General features: G+C 43.2%; 1 protein-coding gene across 6 annotated transcripts in view; it reads right to left on the bottom strand.

Annotated features, from left to right (window-relative positions):
* Positions 1 to 14,251, bottom strand: part of Sec22a (SEC22 homolog A, vesicle trafficking protein) — a 59,710-nt gene extending 45,459 nt beyond the window's left edge. For 2 of the 6 annotated variants that reach the window (XM_087575275.1, XM_087575277.1), the window contains exons 1-3: positions 14,206 to 14,251; positions 11,471 to 11,655; positions 9,117 to 9,315 (exon numbers count right to left, since the gene is read on the bottom strand). In XM_087575275.1, coding sequence (XP_087431401.1) covers positions 9,117 to 9,298 — 182 coding nt within the window. In that variant the 5' untranslated portion in view covers positions 9,299 to 9,315; positions 11,471 to 11,655; positions 14,206 to 14,251. 6 annotated transcript variants of the gene reach the window in all.
* Positions 14,252 to 16,667: the final 2,416 nt, after the last annotated feature.

Raw genomic sequence — 16,667 nt, 5'->3', positions numbered from 1 at the left:
CCACGCACATAAACACACATTCATATTCTCTCTCTCTCTCTCTCTCTCTCTCTCTCTCTCACACACACACACACACACACACACACACACACACACACACACACACACAAAGCATAGGAAGTTAAATGACAAAATATATAGCAAACAATTTTAAATGACATAACATCACATATATTATTTTCATTCTTCAATTATATCATCACACATAAAAAGCCTCCTTATCCTTTGTAGCTACATGGTCCATTAAATAGCTTTCCAAACTTTATATTAAAGTTGCCAAGTATTAAGAAAAAATAGTACTTTTGAAATAAAAACTTTCACAAAAATTTTACTAAAGTATATATTCTTTTCAATATTAAAAGAATTTGACAATATAACATATGTTCACTGCTGGTATGTTTAGTAGGATGTATTGTCCTATAGATACAAAATAAACTAAGAAAGCAAGCCGGTCCACAGTGGGACAGAGGGAAAGAACTCACTGAGTCAGCTGTATACAGCACTGTAGCAGACCTCTTCACTTACCCTTCTTTCACACTGCCAACTTTCAATTACTAATGAAAGCACCAAATCACGAATTATATCAATCCATGAATAAAAGACCTATTTTAGCCTTTAATTTTAGTTTCACTAAATATAAACGTGTCTATTCATATGCAGCACACCAGGCAATGTCAACTTAGAAAGGTAAAGGAGTCTTGGAGAGTTTTAAGGAGCCCAACTTGATCACATTAGCAGAGCCATGAGTACTATTTTCCCACAGAAACTGTGAAAGAGCGATGTGCTTCCAAGGTCAGCTCCTGAGTCTATTCAATAGACATGATGTTGACAGCCACAGGTTTGCCAGAATAAAGGGCAGAGAAGTGATGTAAGGCTACCAGTAAGGCAAGCAGGGCAGTCAGTTGCATATTCTGCTATCCCTCTGAAGTGGCTTGGTAGCTGTCCCATTAAATTTAGGCTTCACACATACACTTCATTTCTCAACAATAAAAAAAAGGTATTTCATTTACTTCCTTTTTTTAACCTGATTAACTTCTCTCTCCATTAAAAAGTTGAAAGAATTAGAGTAAGGGAAAGGGCATAAATGTTATGAGAGAACATGGACCATGAAGACAAAAGGCAAGGCTGGGGTTCTGCTCCACTATTCATCAGCTTTTGAAATGTCTTTCCATTGGAAGTCTCACCACTTGTCACATCGGTGAAGTGACAGTACTGTTTATGGGTATCTACCTGCATCCTTTCTTCTTTTCCCTAAAGGGAAGGCCTCTAGCCTACCACCTATTATATATAGCCTTGGATATGCCACATGTGTACTGGAGTGTGTGGAGGCCAACTGTGAGTGTCCCTCCTTCCTAACCACAATGAGTAGTCCTGTCAAAGCCCTCCTCTTGACACCAAGGGAGGGTAGGTACACAACTCCACTAAGGCTTCTGTAGCTGCTGGTAAGTGTCTCCCAATCTGTGAAGAATAGAAAATCTACAAAGGCCAAGAGATTGCACAGAAAAAAGACTGCGGACCGAGCACTTGACAAGCAAGCTCTCATGATACATTCTGCTTTTTTGTTTAAACTAACGAGAGTTATGAGCTCGCCTTTACCCACATTGGAGAAGCACTCCACTTACTAAGCATTCAGAGCCACTGCAAAATCTAAAGATGTTAGGTAAAGTACCTGCTAATTGTAGGTGGTGAATAATTATGCTATTGTTCAAGCTACAACTATTGCAGTAAGAAAAAATCACCAAAGAATGAAAGGAAAGCCCTGATACTGACTGGAACAGACAGAGGCTTTCGACAGCATTTCCCACTGGAAGCAGTTTAGGGGCAAATACAAAGAAACTGCATCCTCAAGCAGGAGGAAACCTAGGAGGCCAGAAGCCTTCACTCACTTCAACTCAACTCCCAGAGAAAGAACTAAGTAATCATATTGTTCTATTAAAATTCACAGTGGGGTATGACTGGTCCCCAAAGGACATTTGTCTTTTCACAGGATCAATGTCTCAAAATTAAAAGAAATCTCAAATACACAATCTGATCTTTTTTAACTCCAAAGCCAGCCAGAGTTTTAAGGACTCAGAGGACACAATTTAATTTTCATGATTGCTTTAGCCATTTTCAAAGTAATAAGTTTATTCATTAGATATTTATTACAGCACGAGGAAAGTATATTCGTTAATTTATGCAACCCTAGTCCCTTTAAAATTACTGTAATATCACTGCCGACTGCAAAATCACACAAATAAATAGTCTGACACTCAACCCTGCACACTTTGACCAAGCAACAAGACCACCAATAAGGTTTTCCAAAGCTAAAAAAGCCCTTTTGGAGAAAACAGACTCATTTCCACGGCTGGGAACCTGTAAAATCCTAGAGTATCGGCCATAGTTGGTGTCAGCTGTCAACTTCCCTCTTCATCACGAGAGCTGGGGTTAAAGGTGTGCGCCACCCTCCTGACTTACTCTGCCCCCGCTGGAGTTCCTGCCCAGAATCTCCTCCACAGTGGACGGTGATCAGAAAGTGTAAGACAAATGCTTTCCCCAAGTTGTTTTTGATCATGATGTTTATCACTGCAACTGAAAGCCAACAGGGGCATGCATCTCTCTCTCTCTCTCATACTTAGCTGCTGCTCTGACATGTGCAAGGCACTGTACTAATGCCAGCCAAACACTGAGGAATGTGCTTTACCAGCAAAAAGACCCATGGGCCATTGCAGTCAGAGAAAACCCATCATTTCCCCCATTCACAGAAGGAGAAAATTAAAAGAGCTGTCTCCATTTTAAACATTACTATTCTTACATTTCCCCTTGAAGCCTCTAGTCTTTCTCTGCCAGGTCAACTAGACTTCAGAATGAGGTACTAAGTGACTTAGCCTACAATTATAACTTGTTACTTTGACACTCAATTTCTATACAGATTTGAAAACCATTATACTAAAAGATGAAGACTTCAAATAGGTTAGGCTGGGCTGGAGAGCGGGCTCTATGGTTAGGAGCACGTGCTAATGCAGAGGTGGCTCATTCCCACCTGACATGAACTCGCAAGGACTTCAAGAGGACCTGTGCTCACATGGACACAAATCCATGTATACAGCCTCCACACTCCTGCACGTACACATATTCAATTAAAAATATATATTTAAAATAGATTAGACAGCCGTGGGTCACTTTCCTCAATGAGTTACAACCCAATTACAGAGAGCAAATTAAAGAATTTTAATATTTAAAGAATTTTAATATTTAAGTGGTGAGAAAGAGTAGTTGAACAAGTTCTACATGCAACCTGAGAAGACAGTGAGATCATCAGGAAAATGAAATACTAGTAAAGAGGGGAACTCAGAACAAACAGGCTGAAGTGTGGGCTTGGAAAGAGAGATACTCAGCATGGCCAGGACCAAGATGGGCAGTCTGGTGGCAGCTTCAGGCTGTGTGCCACGACACTGTCACTGCAGAGCCCTTGAGTTTTATCTGCCTTATAGAAGGAGACAAAAGGTCATGAAAAAAAATTAAAGTCAAGTAATACAAATAAACTGCCAATTTCTATTAGATTAATGTCTATTCCTGCACAAACATCATGACCAAGAAGCAAGTTGGGGAGGAAAGGATTTATTCAGCTTACACTTCCAAGTTGCTGTTCATCACTAAAGGAAGTCAGGACTGCAACTCAAGCAGGACAGGAAGCAGGAGCTGATGCAGAGGCCGTGAAGGGATGTTACTTACTGTCTTGCTTCCCCAGGCTTGCTCAGCTTGCTCTCTTATAGAACCCAAGACTACCAGCCCAGGGATGGCACCACCCACAATGTGCTGGGTCCTCCATGCTTGATTGCTAGTTGAGAAAATGCCTTACAACTGGGTCTCATGAAGGCATTTCCTCAACTGAGGCTCCTTTTTCTGTGATAACTCCAGTTTGTGTCAAGTTGACACACAAAACTAGCCAGTACAATTGACCCCTTGTCAACTTGACATACAAACACATCACTATTAAGCCTCAACCCTTACTTTCTTATTCATCCCCAAGATCTAAAAAGAGTCACACAGTCTTTACATATTAAAAGTTCAATCCATTTAAAATATCCAATTTCTTTTACAATTCAAAGTCTCTTAACTGTGGACTCCACTAAAAAACTTTCTTACTTCAAGAGGGAAAAATATCAGGGCACAGTCACAATCAAAAGCGAAATCAAACTAACTGTCTGGGATCCACTCAAGATCTTCTAGGCTCCTCCAAGGGCTTGGATCACTTCTCCAGCTCTGCCCTTTGTAGTACCCACCTTGCTTGTCTTCTAGGCTCCAGATGCCTGTTCTCCACTGCTGCTGCTGTTCTTGGTGGTCATCTCATGGGACTGGTATCTCTAAAAAACTGCTGTCTTCCACTCCAGCTAAGCTTCACCAACAGCCTCTCACAGGCTCTCTTCATGGTGCCAGGCCTCAACTCCTTTGCATGACCCCTACAGTCCTGGGCCATCAATTGCCACTGAAGGGTGCACCTTCACCAATGGCCTTCCATGGCCTCTCACAGTGCCCAGCCTCAGCTGCTCTTCATGACCCCTTCATGCCTTCAAAACCAGTCCCACCTGGGTGACTCTTACTCATTACCAAGTCCAGCCACAGCACAAGGTACAACCTTGGCTATCTTTGGAGTACAGCCTCTTTGTGCTCTCCGAAACACTTCCCAGAAGATTTCACCTCAGTGATGCTGGTCTCTTCTTAATCGCCACTAATTTCTTAGCTCCAGCTGACCAGCATCAATAGTCCCAGTAATGCAAAGGTTCACTTTAGTAGTTCTTGCATCTTGTTAATCACAGCTGATTTTTCAGTCCCAACTAACCAAAACAACAGAATCTTCATAATCAAAACAGCATGGCCTTGATAAAGAGTCTTTAATCTTCCCTCTGAAATTTCACAAGCCAGGCCTCCATGTTTTGCACTGTTCTCAACATTATCTTCCAAGCTCCTACAGAAGCTCCTAACATCCTAATAGTTCTTCTAGCTCAAGTTCCAAAGTCCTTCCACAGTCCTCCCCAAAATATGGTCAAGTTGTCATAGGAATACCCCACTTCTGGTACCAATTTGTCTTAGTCAGGGTTTCTATTTCTGCACAAACATCATGACCAAGAAGCAGGTTGGGGAAGAAAGAGTTTATTCAGCTTACTTCCACGATGCTGTTCATCACTAAAGGAAGTCAGGACTGGAGCTCAAGCAAGTCAGGAAGCAGGAGCTGATGCAGAGGCCATGGAGGGATATTACTTACTGACTTGCTTCCCCTGGCTTGCTCAGCTTGCTTTCTTATAGAACTCAAGACTACAGCCCAGGGATGGCACCACCCACAATGGTTGATTGCTAGTTGAGAAAATGCCTTACAACTGGGTCTCATGAAGGCATTTTCACAACTGAGGCTCCTTTTTCTGTGGTAACTCCAGCTTGTGTCAAGTTGACACACAAAACTAGCTAGTACAACTAAGTTTGCTGCCACAAACTGTGAACATCCCAAAAGACTAGAAAGCAACCAATAGGACCTTGTATTAATGAGGGAAAATACATAAAACCAGGTTCTTGTCTGGAACTAGAGCTAAAAAAATTCTGTTCTCCAACTGTTTTTTAAATGCTTGACTACAAAAAAAAACAAAAAACAAAAAAAAAAAAACAAAAACAAAACAAACAAAAAAAAAACATGAAGAGCTCTTTTTTTAATGCCTGGTTATAAAAGTTATGTAATGTATACATTTACAGATATCTGAACCATCATCTTGGATCAGACTGGACCCTTATTGACTTATCCCACTTGTAACCTATGTCATAAAACATTGTATTGCCAGGCACAGTGGTGCAAGCCTACAATTAAGCACTCAAGAGGCAGAGGCAGGAAGATCACCACAAATTCAAAGTCAGCTAAAGGAACATAGTAAGACACTGCCTGAAGAACACAAAAATTGTGTACTAGCAAAGTGATTTAGCAGGAAAAGGCACTTGCCTCCTCCAAGCCTGGCCACCTGAATTGGATCTCTGAAACCCACTTGGTGGGAGGAGAGAGCCAATTCCCAACAGCTGAACTCTGACTTTTACATGCACTGTGTGCCAAGGTGTACAAGAGTGTGTATGCAAGGTATAATATACAAAGTAAATATAAAAGCAATTTTAAGCCAAAATTCAACCCATCAATGAACCAATCTAAAAAGTAAACTTCGTATCATGCCATTTGCTTATACCAAGGAGTCTAAGAAAAACCACAACAAGCTCACCACTGCTACTCAAGGGGTGCTAGCACAATGCTGCCCCATTTGTGTACTTGTCTCAGGACAGGAGAACTGAGCCTCCTGCTGACTCCTCAGCCTTGCCTCTGGCACAAGGTGACTCAGTACCTGTAGGCCTGTTCTAACACACACACAGGCTACATCTGCACAAGTGTTACCTCTGTTCTTTATTCCCCTCAATCTATTCCTTTCATCTGCTTTCTTCGTTTATCCTCTTGAATTATTATATTTGAAAATTGCTTCAAATTCTTTGTGTAGAATAAGATAGGGTTTAAAGAAATTATATAAAGTCTAAAATTCATAATTAAATAGAATTTGGACATAGTAAAAATTTGGTACATTTCTAGTACTCTTAAGAAGATACGGCAAAACAAAAATCAAAAGATTTGTTTTTTAATTCTGGTAGTTACCAATATTAATGTATACTTCAAGGCAGTATCTGGTAACTCTGATGTCTATACCACTACCTCACAACAAATGGAACAGAATGACAGGGGACGTTATAAAAGCCTGCCACCTACAGTGCTGTAAGGTTTCAAGGTCTTGTCTTCACCTAAGTAGAGGCAGGCTGAGATATCATTTTGATTCCATTCAACCACTACAACCAATATGTTATTTTCTAGGTACACCTTCAAAGCCCCAGGCAAATGAAATAGCCCATTATTTTAGAGTTACGTGATCTAAGTGTGAACATTCTGTGAGGTTCTAGCCTGGCCTTCTCTAAATTCAGTGAGCATTTCTGCCCTCAAAATTTAAACTGTATCTATACAAATGATTCCAAAATCCCCATCATCCTTCCACTAGATTAGAGAGACCACATGAAGGCCAGGTATAGTAGCGCATGCCTGTAATCCCAGCACTAGGAAGGCAGAGTCAGGCAGATCTGAGTTCTGGGCTAGGCTGGTATACATAACAAGCTCAATGCTATCAAGGACTCCACTGTGAGACCCCGTCTCTTAAAAAAAAAAAAAAATCACATGGGATTTCACTCTCTCCCCTTCTCCATGGACTGCTCATCTCTGAGGATGCTATCATTCTGTTCGTTCTCTTTGCTCCTTTGCTTCCTCTCTAGTATTCAACGTCACAGGCGTGGCCATTCTGCCTTTGAGCCATCTTTCTGTTGGCATTTTCTTTCTCATTTGTACATCTATTTTCTATTTCACATTCTCGTAGCAGGTTGATCTCTCTGCCTCATCTGTCTTAGATGTTCTGTTTTACTCTCTGTTCTACAGCCTTGGGTTTGCTTTGGTTTTGTACTTTGTTTTTATGTAGTTCTAGCTGGCCTGGAACTTAGGGGTCTGCCCACCTCTGTTTCCTGAGTGCTGGGTGTAAAGACATGCACCATTCCTCACCCCGTTTGTTTTTTAATCAAATGGCTTTCTTCAAATCTGTAGCAGTGACCTGCAACCTGCTCTATCGCAATAACGTCCCTCCATTTGAACTTTCAGGCAGGACAGGACCTGGAGCCACACTAGTGATCACACTTGTCTCATGGCTACCTGCACATCTTCATCCACTCGCACCAAGTCAAAGGTTCACAACCTGCCCTGCAGCACTCACGCACCGCTTCTTCTGCCTGCCTTTCTTACTCTCAGATGTGACGCCTGCTCCTGCTTAGGCAAATTCTAATTCTTCAAAATACAGTGTCTGATCTTAACGGTAAGGCTATTTGCCGCTATGACCCACATAGACCTCATTATCATCTGCCTTCCTTCTATGTCCATAATTAGCATCATGGCTCCCAGGTTAACTGTTCTAATCGCTTCATATGGATGCTGTCCAAAGTGGTCTCATTTGTTTCCACAGTTTTAATAGTTTCCATTTTAACAAATCACAAACTGATTTCTAGATCTAAACCCACACTTGTCTTCTTTGCTAAGCTTTGGGCTCATACATCCAGCTGACTGTGCCCCTGGACATCGAATGGGCATCTCAGATTTAACATGCCCAAACAGAACTTACCGGGGACATGCTACCAACCTGTCTAGTCTTGCTCATTTTAGCCCCATTAGGCATGCAGTTTCTAAGGCTAAAAATCTACCTATGGTTCTTTTCTTTTTCCTTTACATCCTAAAGCCTCTCAGGGCCCTTTAGAGGTGTTAGGCCCGAAACTAACCCAGCTCCCCCCACCCTTCATTGTCACCCAATCAAGCTGCAGGTGCCATCTCCACAGTGCCCCTAGCTGTCACTCTGCTTCTGCTCAGTCTGCTCTTCAGAGCGGCTTGTCCATCTACTTGGAGCCCAAACCAGACCATACAAGTCTCCAGCTTAAAACTCCCCACCAGCTTCCTATTGCACAGGATTAATGAAGTAACACACTCATCGTGGTGTAGAGGATCCTAAATAGCCTGTCCCATTCCTACATTTCTGACCTCAAGTTCCTCTCCTAACTGAGTCCACCGTGCTTCGGCACCATGGGCTTTCCTTCCACCCTTTAAGACAGATCAAAGGGCGTATCCACTAGCTGCTGACCCAGCCTTACTCTGCATCCACCCAGTCCTCTGTACAACTACCTTCTTTTTCATTTGTACAGTTTCTGCCCAAATATCATTCTTCCTGAAGGACTCAGTCAGCATGGCATAAAGTCACACTCTATCCTACTGACCAGTCCTAGAGGATAGACAGAGAGTTTCTCCTCCCAGTCGGATAAAACTTTACTTCTTAGCATGATCTGCAAAACTAGTATAGAGTCTTCTAAAGTCAGAATCAAATCCAGAGAATCTGCAAGAAAAGGTTGACAACATCATGACTACTATTTAATGTAAGTTCTCTGAAGTCACTCAAACATGAGGTTCTATTGTAACCACTTACATTTCATTAAAATGACAACCTCTAGGCAAGTGACTCTAGTGAAACAAACTGAGGTCTTACTTAATGTTATGGCGTCCAGTTTTCAGTGTACATCTATCAGGAAATTGAGCAAGCTTCCTCGAGAGCATCTTAAAGTACTTCCTGCACTCCTGCACTCCTGCACTCTGTTCACAATCAGTGGATGCAGACAGCGGTAATCCATCCCTGACACGCACGACTGAGGCGGATAAAATCATAGACATCTCAACCCACAGAAGACCTAAAATGAGAAACCTCAATTAAATAACAATCAAGGCCAAAACGGCTAAACATTTATACAACTTTCAAAATTAGTAATAAACAGAGTATTAATAATTGAAATAATGACACAATATATTCAAGAATCTTCAACAAGATTTTTGATTTTTCAACAAGAAAACTTAACAAGCTTCTTAAAAATATATATCTTACTTTATGTATGTGAGTGTTCATCCACGTGTATGTATGCACACATGTGCATGCCTGGTGCTGCTGGAGAACAGAGAGGGCACCGGATATGTTGGAACTGGAGTACAGGTAGTTGTGAGCAGCTACGTGGGTACTAGAGTCTTCTCCAAGAGTAACGAGTACTCTTAACCCCTGAGCCATCTCTCCCAAACGTTTAAAACATTTAGAAAACGGCATTTGCAAGCTGGGGAGATGGGGCAGATGGCGGAATGGGGAGCACTTGCAGAGCAAGCTATCTGATGACAGGAGCTTAGCTTTCCAGAACACATGAAAAATCAAGAATGGCCATGAGTAGATGTCTACACTCCAGGGCTCCTACAGGAATTGGAGACACAAGAGTTCCCAGAAGCTCTGAGGCAAGATAGCCTGGTATATTGCAGTGAACAAGAGACCTTGTCTCAAACAAGATAGGAATGCAAGAACTAATCAGATTGTCCTTTGACCTCCATAAGCTTCACCCCTACTTATTACGTTGACGCAAAGAGAGATATATAATCTTTTAATACTTAAAGATGAGAAAAACAATGAATATTGTTTGGGCCTTATGGAATGATATTTTGAATGGTCTGATGGGGATGGATTTTGAGGAAACAGACACCTTATTATTTACCAGTATTGCGATGTTTATTCTCTTGATTTACTATGTCTTCTCAAAAGACGGCCCTAGATAGCAAATTCCTTGCCTTAGAAAAGAAATTACAAGCAACACTAGAACAAAATTTTCTCAAGTTCATAGAGGAGTCTGAGCGACAGAGGGAAAAGCTTAAGACTTGGCAGCATGGCATAGAGGAAACATTAGAACTAAAGGTTCAGGAATTCATAGGTCAAAATAAGCAACAGGAAGAGGAGAGTGAAGGTTGGAGACAGGAGCTAGAAGAGACGTTAGAAAAAAGAATTTGACAACTCACAGATCAGACTGAACAGCAAGGAGATAGAGGAAAAAATTGGAAAGTCTAGAGGATAATTTACTAAAACTAGCAAATCAAAATAAGGCAGATGCTGCAATATCAGAATTACAACATAAAGAGAAGCCATGGAGAGAACATGGAGGCTGACGTTAAGATTCCTCTCTACACATTTACAGGTTGTTATGAATGTTCTTAATGGATGGATGTGTACAGGGCTTTGTATGTCTAGATGGGCAGTTATATCTTATAAATTGGATTAGAGGTTATTGTGTGTTCTTTCATGTGGCGATTTAAGTTCAAGAGAGTGTGTGGTGGCTGGGGACACTAGGCCGCCACGGAATTGGGATGTGTGTGTCTGACATGGTGACAACCCGCCTTGAGAACTGGACGGGTAGAGAGATTGTTGTCAGGCTCAGAGAGAAGCCATCGGCAGTGTGAGATGGGATGGAGCAGAGCAGGTGAGACGCTTTGCTGACTGAGATGAAGATGTCTACCAGATATTTTGGGGCACTGCGGTGCCGGATCTAGTGCGGGATAAAAGACAGTCTTTATTATAATTTTACAGCAACGCCTACTGGCCAGTGTTCATAGTGCTAGAAGTTGCTATACAAGCTACTGGAGAAAGGCAACCAACCATTTCACCCAACTCTGAACCCTGCAAGCTCTAATAATGACCTGCCTACGATGCCCAGAGGTGCAATAGTGGCAGAATGTTATAGGAGTAACCAATCTTTTTTTTTTTTTTAATTGAATTTAAGGTCCACTCCCTGAGCTGGTACCCATAACTGACAATGTTAATGAGGGCAAGAACCTGAAACTGTATGGCTCATGGGTGAGGGGAACCTACTACTATTCTGTTAAATGGCTACTGAAGTCAAACAATCGCTATACCCATAGACCAGCCCTCACCAGACAAGCTGTTTCTCAGATAGTAACCAACACAGAAACCCAAACTGGACAATATGAGGAAAGCGAGAGACTTTGGTGCACACAGCCCTAAATGGGATATCTTTATCATACCTGTCCGCTCAAGACTCAGGGATCTGTGCAGAAGTGGATGGAGGTGGGAGAGTATGAGAGCCAGAGGTGGAGGATGACTTCAAGGAAAACAGCATTTTCCAGATGCAACAGGGCAGAAGTACATATGGAGCTCAGAGGATGTGACAGCGCACACAAGATCTGCACCACCGCAAGCCAGGCAAAATCTAGCCAAGAAGCCATAAGCAATCAATGACTGCTAGTAGAAGGGAAATCAGTTTTCACAATTATCAACCACACTCCAAGCAAGTCCCATGCTCAGGAATCCAAAAGGGACTCCTTGATTTTTGTGGTTTCTTTGCTGTTGTTGTTTTGTTTTGTTTTTTTGTCTGTTTTATTTCATTTAAGAAAGAAGCTCAGGGTGGTGGTTCATGCCACTAATACCAGCACTTAAGAGGCAGAGGTAAATAGATCTCTGAGTTTGAGGCCACCCTAGTCTACACAGAGAGTTCCAGGACAGCCAGGTTGCCACAGAGAAACTGTGTGTGTTTGTTGGAGGGGTGGGGGGGCAGAGAATGAGAACATAAATTGGGTGGGTAAGGAGGTGGAGGATGATCTGGGAAGAGTGGGGATGGCCTTGAACCCCTGATCCTCCTGTCTCTACCTCCCAGGTTCTGGGATTACAGGCTTAGCTGATCTTTTTAAAATAACAATAATAAACGGGGACATTTTCTTCAAAAGGTAACATAATATAGTAATCAAAAAAGTCAAATTCAGGCTGGGGAGATGGCTCGGCAGCTAAAGCACTTACTACGCAGTCATAAGGACTGCAGATCCAGAGCCTTAAAACTCAAGTAAAAACAAGGCGAGTCAGGAAATCCCTAAAAGCAATGGGATCTCCCAGGCAGGGAGACTGGCTAACTCAAATAAATGGAGGGCATTCAGGGACCAAACTGGAAGTCAACATCTAACCTTCACACTTACCTAAATACACAAGTGTGCCAACATAATTTGAATACACACATGCACATGCATGCCACACACAATTAAGTGTAAAATTTTAAAATACATGAATTTTTAAAAGCCAAACTCCCAAATTGTCCAGATTTAAATCCATGCTCTAGCAGACACCTTAAGCTTTGCTTTTCAAAGCCTTAACTTCCTCATCTCTAAACCATGGCCGCTAGTAGTACCTATCTTACAAGGTTTTTTCTTTTTTTTTCTTTTTTTTTCTTTTTTTTTTTTGGTTCTTTTTTTCGGAGCTGGGGACCGAACCCAGGGCCTTGCGCTTCCTAGGCAAGCGCTCTACCACTGAGCTAAATCCCCAACCCCACAAGGTTCTTTTTAAGACACTACAGCCTCTACCTCTACGCTCACCAAAAGCACTTGCCTGTAATCTACTAAAAGTTTTGGTTTAAGTATTTTGTTGTGCTCTATACTGACAGGCTACCTACCTACCCTCTGCAGACCAAGTACTTCATACACCTCATTTTGAGCCTTCCAGGAACCTGTAAGGTTGGGTATTTGTTTCATCTTGCTTTGGAGAAATCAAGTCCCAAAAGTTGAAATCATTTATTCAACCCCTAGACTAGTAGGTAATTTGTTACTAACTGATAACACCTCTATAAAACATTGCCTCTGAACATATACAAGCTTCTTCACTACAAGGGGAGGAAGGTCACAGTATCCCTTTGCAAGAGTTTCTTTTCACACACCAAACTAAAACATACCTAAACGTTAAGCAGTCTCTAGAAACAAAGTACTAAAGTGATGTGATCGTCTTCAGTGGAAAAGCGCCCGATGCTTCAGTAACTTTTGGTTACGGGGTTCAGGTTGAGTTCTCAGTCATCCTTTACACACCTGAAGTTCTAAGTATTGTTTAAGACATCTCCTAACTTCTCACGGTGCTGGCAAATGAGTGGGTACTGGTAACATGGAATGTGACTCGGTTTTATAAAGGGGTCGAGGGGCTGGGGATTTAGCTCAGTGGTAGAGCGCTTACCTAGGAAGCGCAAGGCCCTGGGTTCGGTCCCCAGCTCCGGAAAAAAAAAAAAAAAAAAAAAAAAAAAAAAAAAGGGGGTCGCTCTACCCATCAGCTGGGATTCTATCTCGTGTAGCCTGGCGGACACCTGGGCTCTGCCCTGAGTTAAGCCCAGGAGGAGCAGGCTCTGAAGAGTCCCACCTACTCCAGGTGATGGTGATCCCGGAAGCTAAGCAGCAGATCCCCACTTGTGGAGCCAATTTCTCGGGTCTCTCTTCTGCCACAGAGAGTCCACAAAGTACCTTTAAACAGGGTCTCACGGGACTTCCCAGAGCCAACGTGGACAACCTTCAATTGCAACGCCCATTCAGACTTCCCAAATCGCAGGGTACAGGCTACCCCGCCCAAAAGAAAGTAGGAATGCCACCTCAAGCTTTCTCGGGCCATCTACCAGCCCGAGTGAGTCGGTGTGCTTCTGACATTGGGAGCCAAGGAGTAAACACTACCGCTTGCTGGCAGCCCACAGCGACCGTCAATCCCCGTCAGCCGCCCCTACTCCGGCCGCCCCTCCTAGGACAGGCCTGCCAAACAGCAACTGCCGGCCGCGAGGCTCGCAGCCCTAAATCGCAGGGACCCGGACCCCGCATACCCTCCCTTCTAAACTCTGCGGCCACCACTACCAAGCTCCGGCTCGGACACTACCGGTCAAGCCGAGGTGGACCCCGAAAGGGGCGCAAACAGCCAGGCAGAGCTCCCGGAGACCCTGAGGAAGCTGAAAAGAGGGGCCGGGCCGTACCTGTCGCACAGGGACCCGCCGCTCCGAGTGACGCGCCACGCAGTGCATTGTGGGGCCGGGAGTGGCCTTCCAGCGGGGATGCCCGCGTCCAACGTGGCTGGCGCTGGCGGAGCTCGCTTGGGCCAATCGGGCGCTGTGGGAAGCATCCAGAGACCCGCCCCTTTCCGAGGCCCTCCCTATCCCCGCCTCCTCCAGAGGAGATTGACAGGTTTTCCTGCACCTGCGTCAGGAGATTGTCTTCTCTCCTAAGAACAGAATTATGCTGTCCTTCGGAAATAAGGCTACTCTCCTTCACCTGCTGCTTTGTGTCTGGAAGCAGTTTGTCTCTCGTGCGCCACTCGGGACAGAGGAAAAGATCTCTTTGGTGAACGGGGAAAGGATCTTCTTCCATCGGGCGCTACACAAAGAAACTTACCAAAACAGAGAGAAATGCCAGACGCTAGCCCCAGTAGCTCCTCCCAGCCTTCACGAGGTTAGGTATTATTAAACAAGCATATGCTGAATGTCAATTAAATGGTAAGCAGCACATTAAGCATGTTTTACATGAATGTACACAGCACTCTTTTTAAGGTGCGATAGGAGTAAATGGCATTAGAGCAAAATTGTTAAAAGAAATACTCATTGCAATTGGTGCTGTGAGGAAAAATAGGTACATTGATGAATTAGTTGTGGACTGTCTGGGAAGAGCTCCATGATTAGGTGCCTTTTAAGTCAAGGCATATTAAGGGACCTTTAAGAATGTGTACTAGGAAGGTGTGCCGATTGGTTTCTGTCGACTCGACAGGACATAGCTTAACATAGCTAGAAGGAGGAATCTTGAGAAACCGCCCCTGTAAAATTGGCTTAGTGGGCAAGTCTTTAGGATATTGACTTGATTGATGATTGATACACGAGGGCCCCACCCAATGTGGGCGGTCTTCATCCCAGTGCAGATAGTCCTGGGTTGTACCAGAAAGTAGGCTGAGCAAGCCAGGGGGACTAAGCTAGTAAGCAGCACTCCCCCAAGTCTTTTGCTTCGGTTCCTGCCTCCAGACTTCCTGCCTTGAGCTCGTGCCCTCACTTCCTTTCATAGATGAAATAAATCCTTTCCACTCTGAGTTGCCTTTGGTCATCGTATTTAATCTCTTCAATAGAAATCCTGAAACAGAGAGTATGTAGGGGCAAGAAATTTAGGCTGAGATGAGGCAAGGGCTAGCACTCTTTTGACTACTCTATACAGTTCAGACTATAACCAGCCAGCAACACACCCTAAGATCAACTAATGGACCCTTAAAGTGGGATCTGATTTACATATTTGAAAGCTCATTCTGCTGTTTATGGAGATGGATTTCGAGAGAGCAAGAAGGGTTACGGATGGGCCAGTTTGGAGGCGGTTGTATTGGTCAAGGCCACAAGTGATGGTGGCTTAAACTAAGATAATGGCAGTAGCGACAGAGAGAGATGGACAATTTCAAGATATGAATAAATCATAGGTGGAATTCATGGGGCTTAATGGACTGATTTTCTGGAGCAGGTCAAAAGGAAGAAGACTATTAAACATGATTCCTTAGGTAACTAGATGGGTTGAGAAGCCATTAGGATTCACGAAGTATTGCGAACATGTGGGCCCCCATAGATGGGAATGTGGAGAAGCAGTTTAGGATAAGTGTGCCTAGGGCTCAGAGGAGACTATGGTGATGGCAGTGCTTAGTCTGACTTAACAGAGCATCCCACTCCAAGGTAAAGTTTCAACAAAAAAAAAATGAATTCATGTGTATTAAAAATGTCTATAGAAATGATAGGTGGCGGACTCATCAGACAATCTAAGGGAAAAGAACAACAATCGACAACTGTGTACAAATCACAAGACTAAAATAAGCCAGACACAAAAACACACGTCACACAACTCCACCTACATGATATTCGAAAACCACTATATAGGTATTGAAGGCAGGATGTTGGTTACCCTCATGTGGTATTAATGTTTGAAATGTAAAATTAATGTTCTTCTTGATCTAGACGCTGGCTATTCTACGTGACCAACTAACCAAACTTCTGGAAACTGTGTGTTTGCGATTCACTTCTGTTTTCGGTGTCTAAAGGTGATATCTAAGCTTCCTAGCGTGATCAGAAGAAAACAAAACCAAGTCTGAGAAACAAGTGCTTGCAGGCATTTTCCAATTCCTGCAGTCACTTTATGCTCATAGAAAGAAGAAGCCAACAGGGTGAACCCCCAGATTTTCCCAGGTTGCTTCTAGGGGATAATGTTGGAAGAACAGGCTAGAAGGAAGCCAGGTGGAGGTAAGCCCCCATGGTAAAAGAGAAGTTGGTCTTGTGGAAGATCCAGGTTAAATTCCTAGTACTTCTATGGCAGCCCACAGGTGTCCATAAATCCAGTTCCAGGGAACCCAATGCCTTCTTCAGACCTCCACAGGCAGCAGGCATGACTGTAGTGCACAGACATCCATGTGAACAAAACACTC

The sequence above is a fragment of the Rattus norvegicus genome, chromosome 11 (assembly GCF_021556685.1).
Source record: "Rattus norvegicus strain SHRSP/BbbUtx chromosome 11, alternate assembly SHRSP_T2T, whole genome shotgun sequence".
Classification (NCBI taxonomy): domain Eukaryota; kingdom Metazoa; phylum Chordata; class Mammalia; order Rodentia; family Muridae; genus Rattus; species Rattus norvegicus.
The sequence above is the reverse complement of the archived record's forward strand: the minus strand, read 5'-3'. Positions and strand labels throughout refer to the sequence as shown.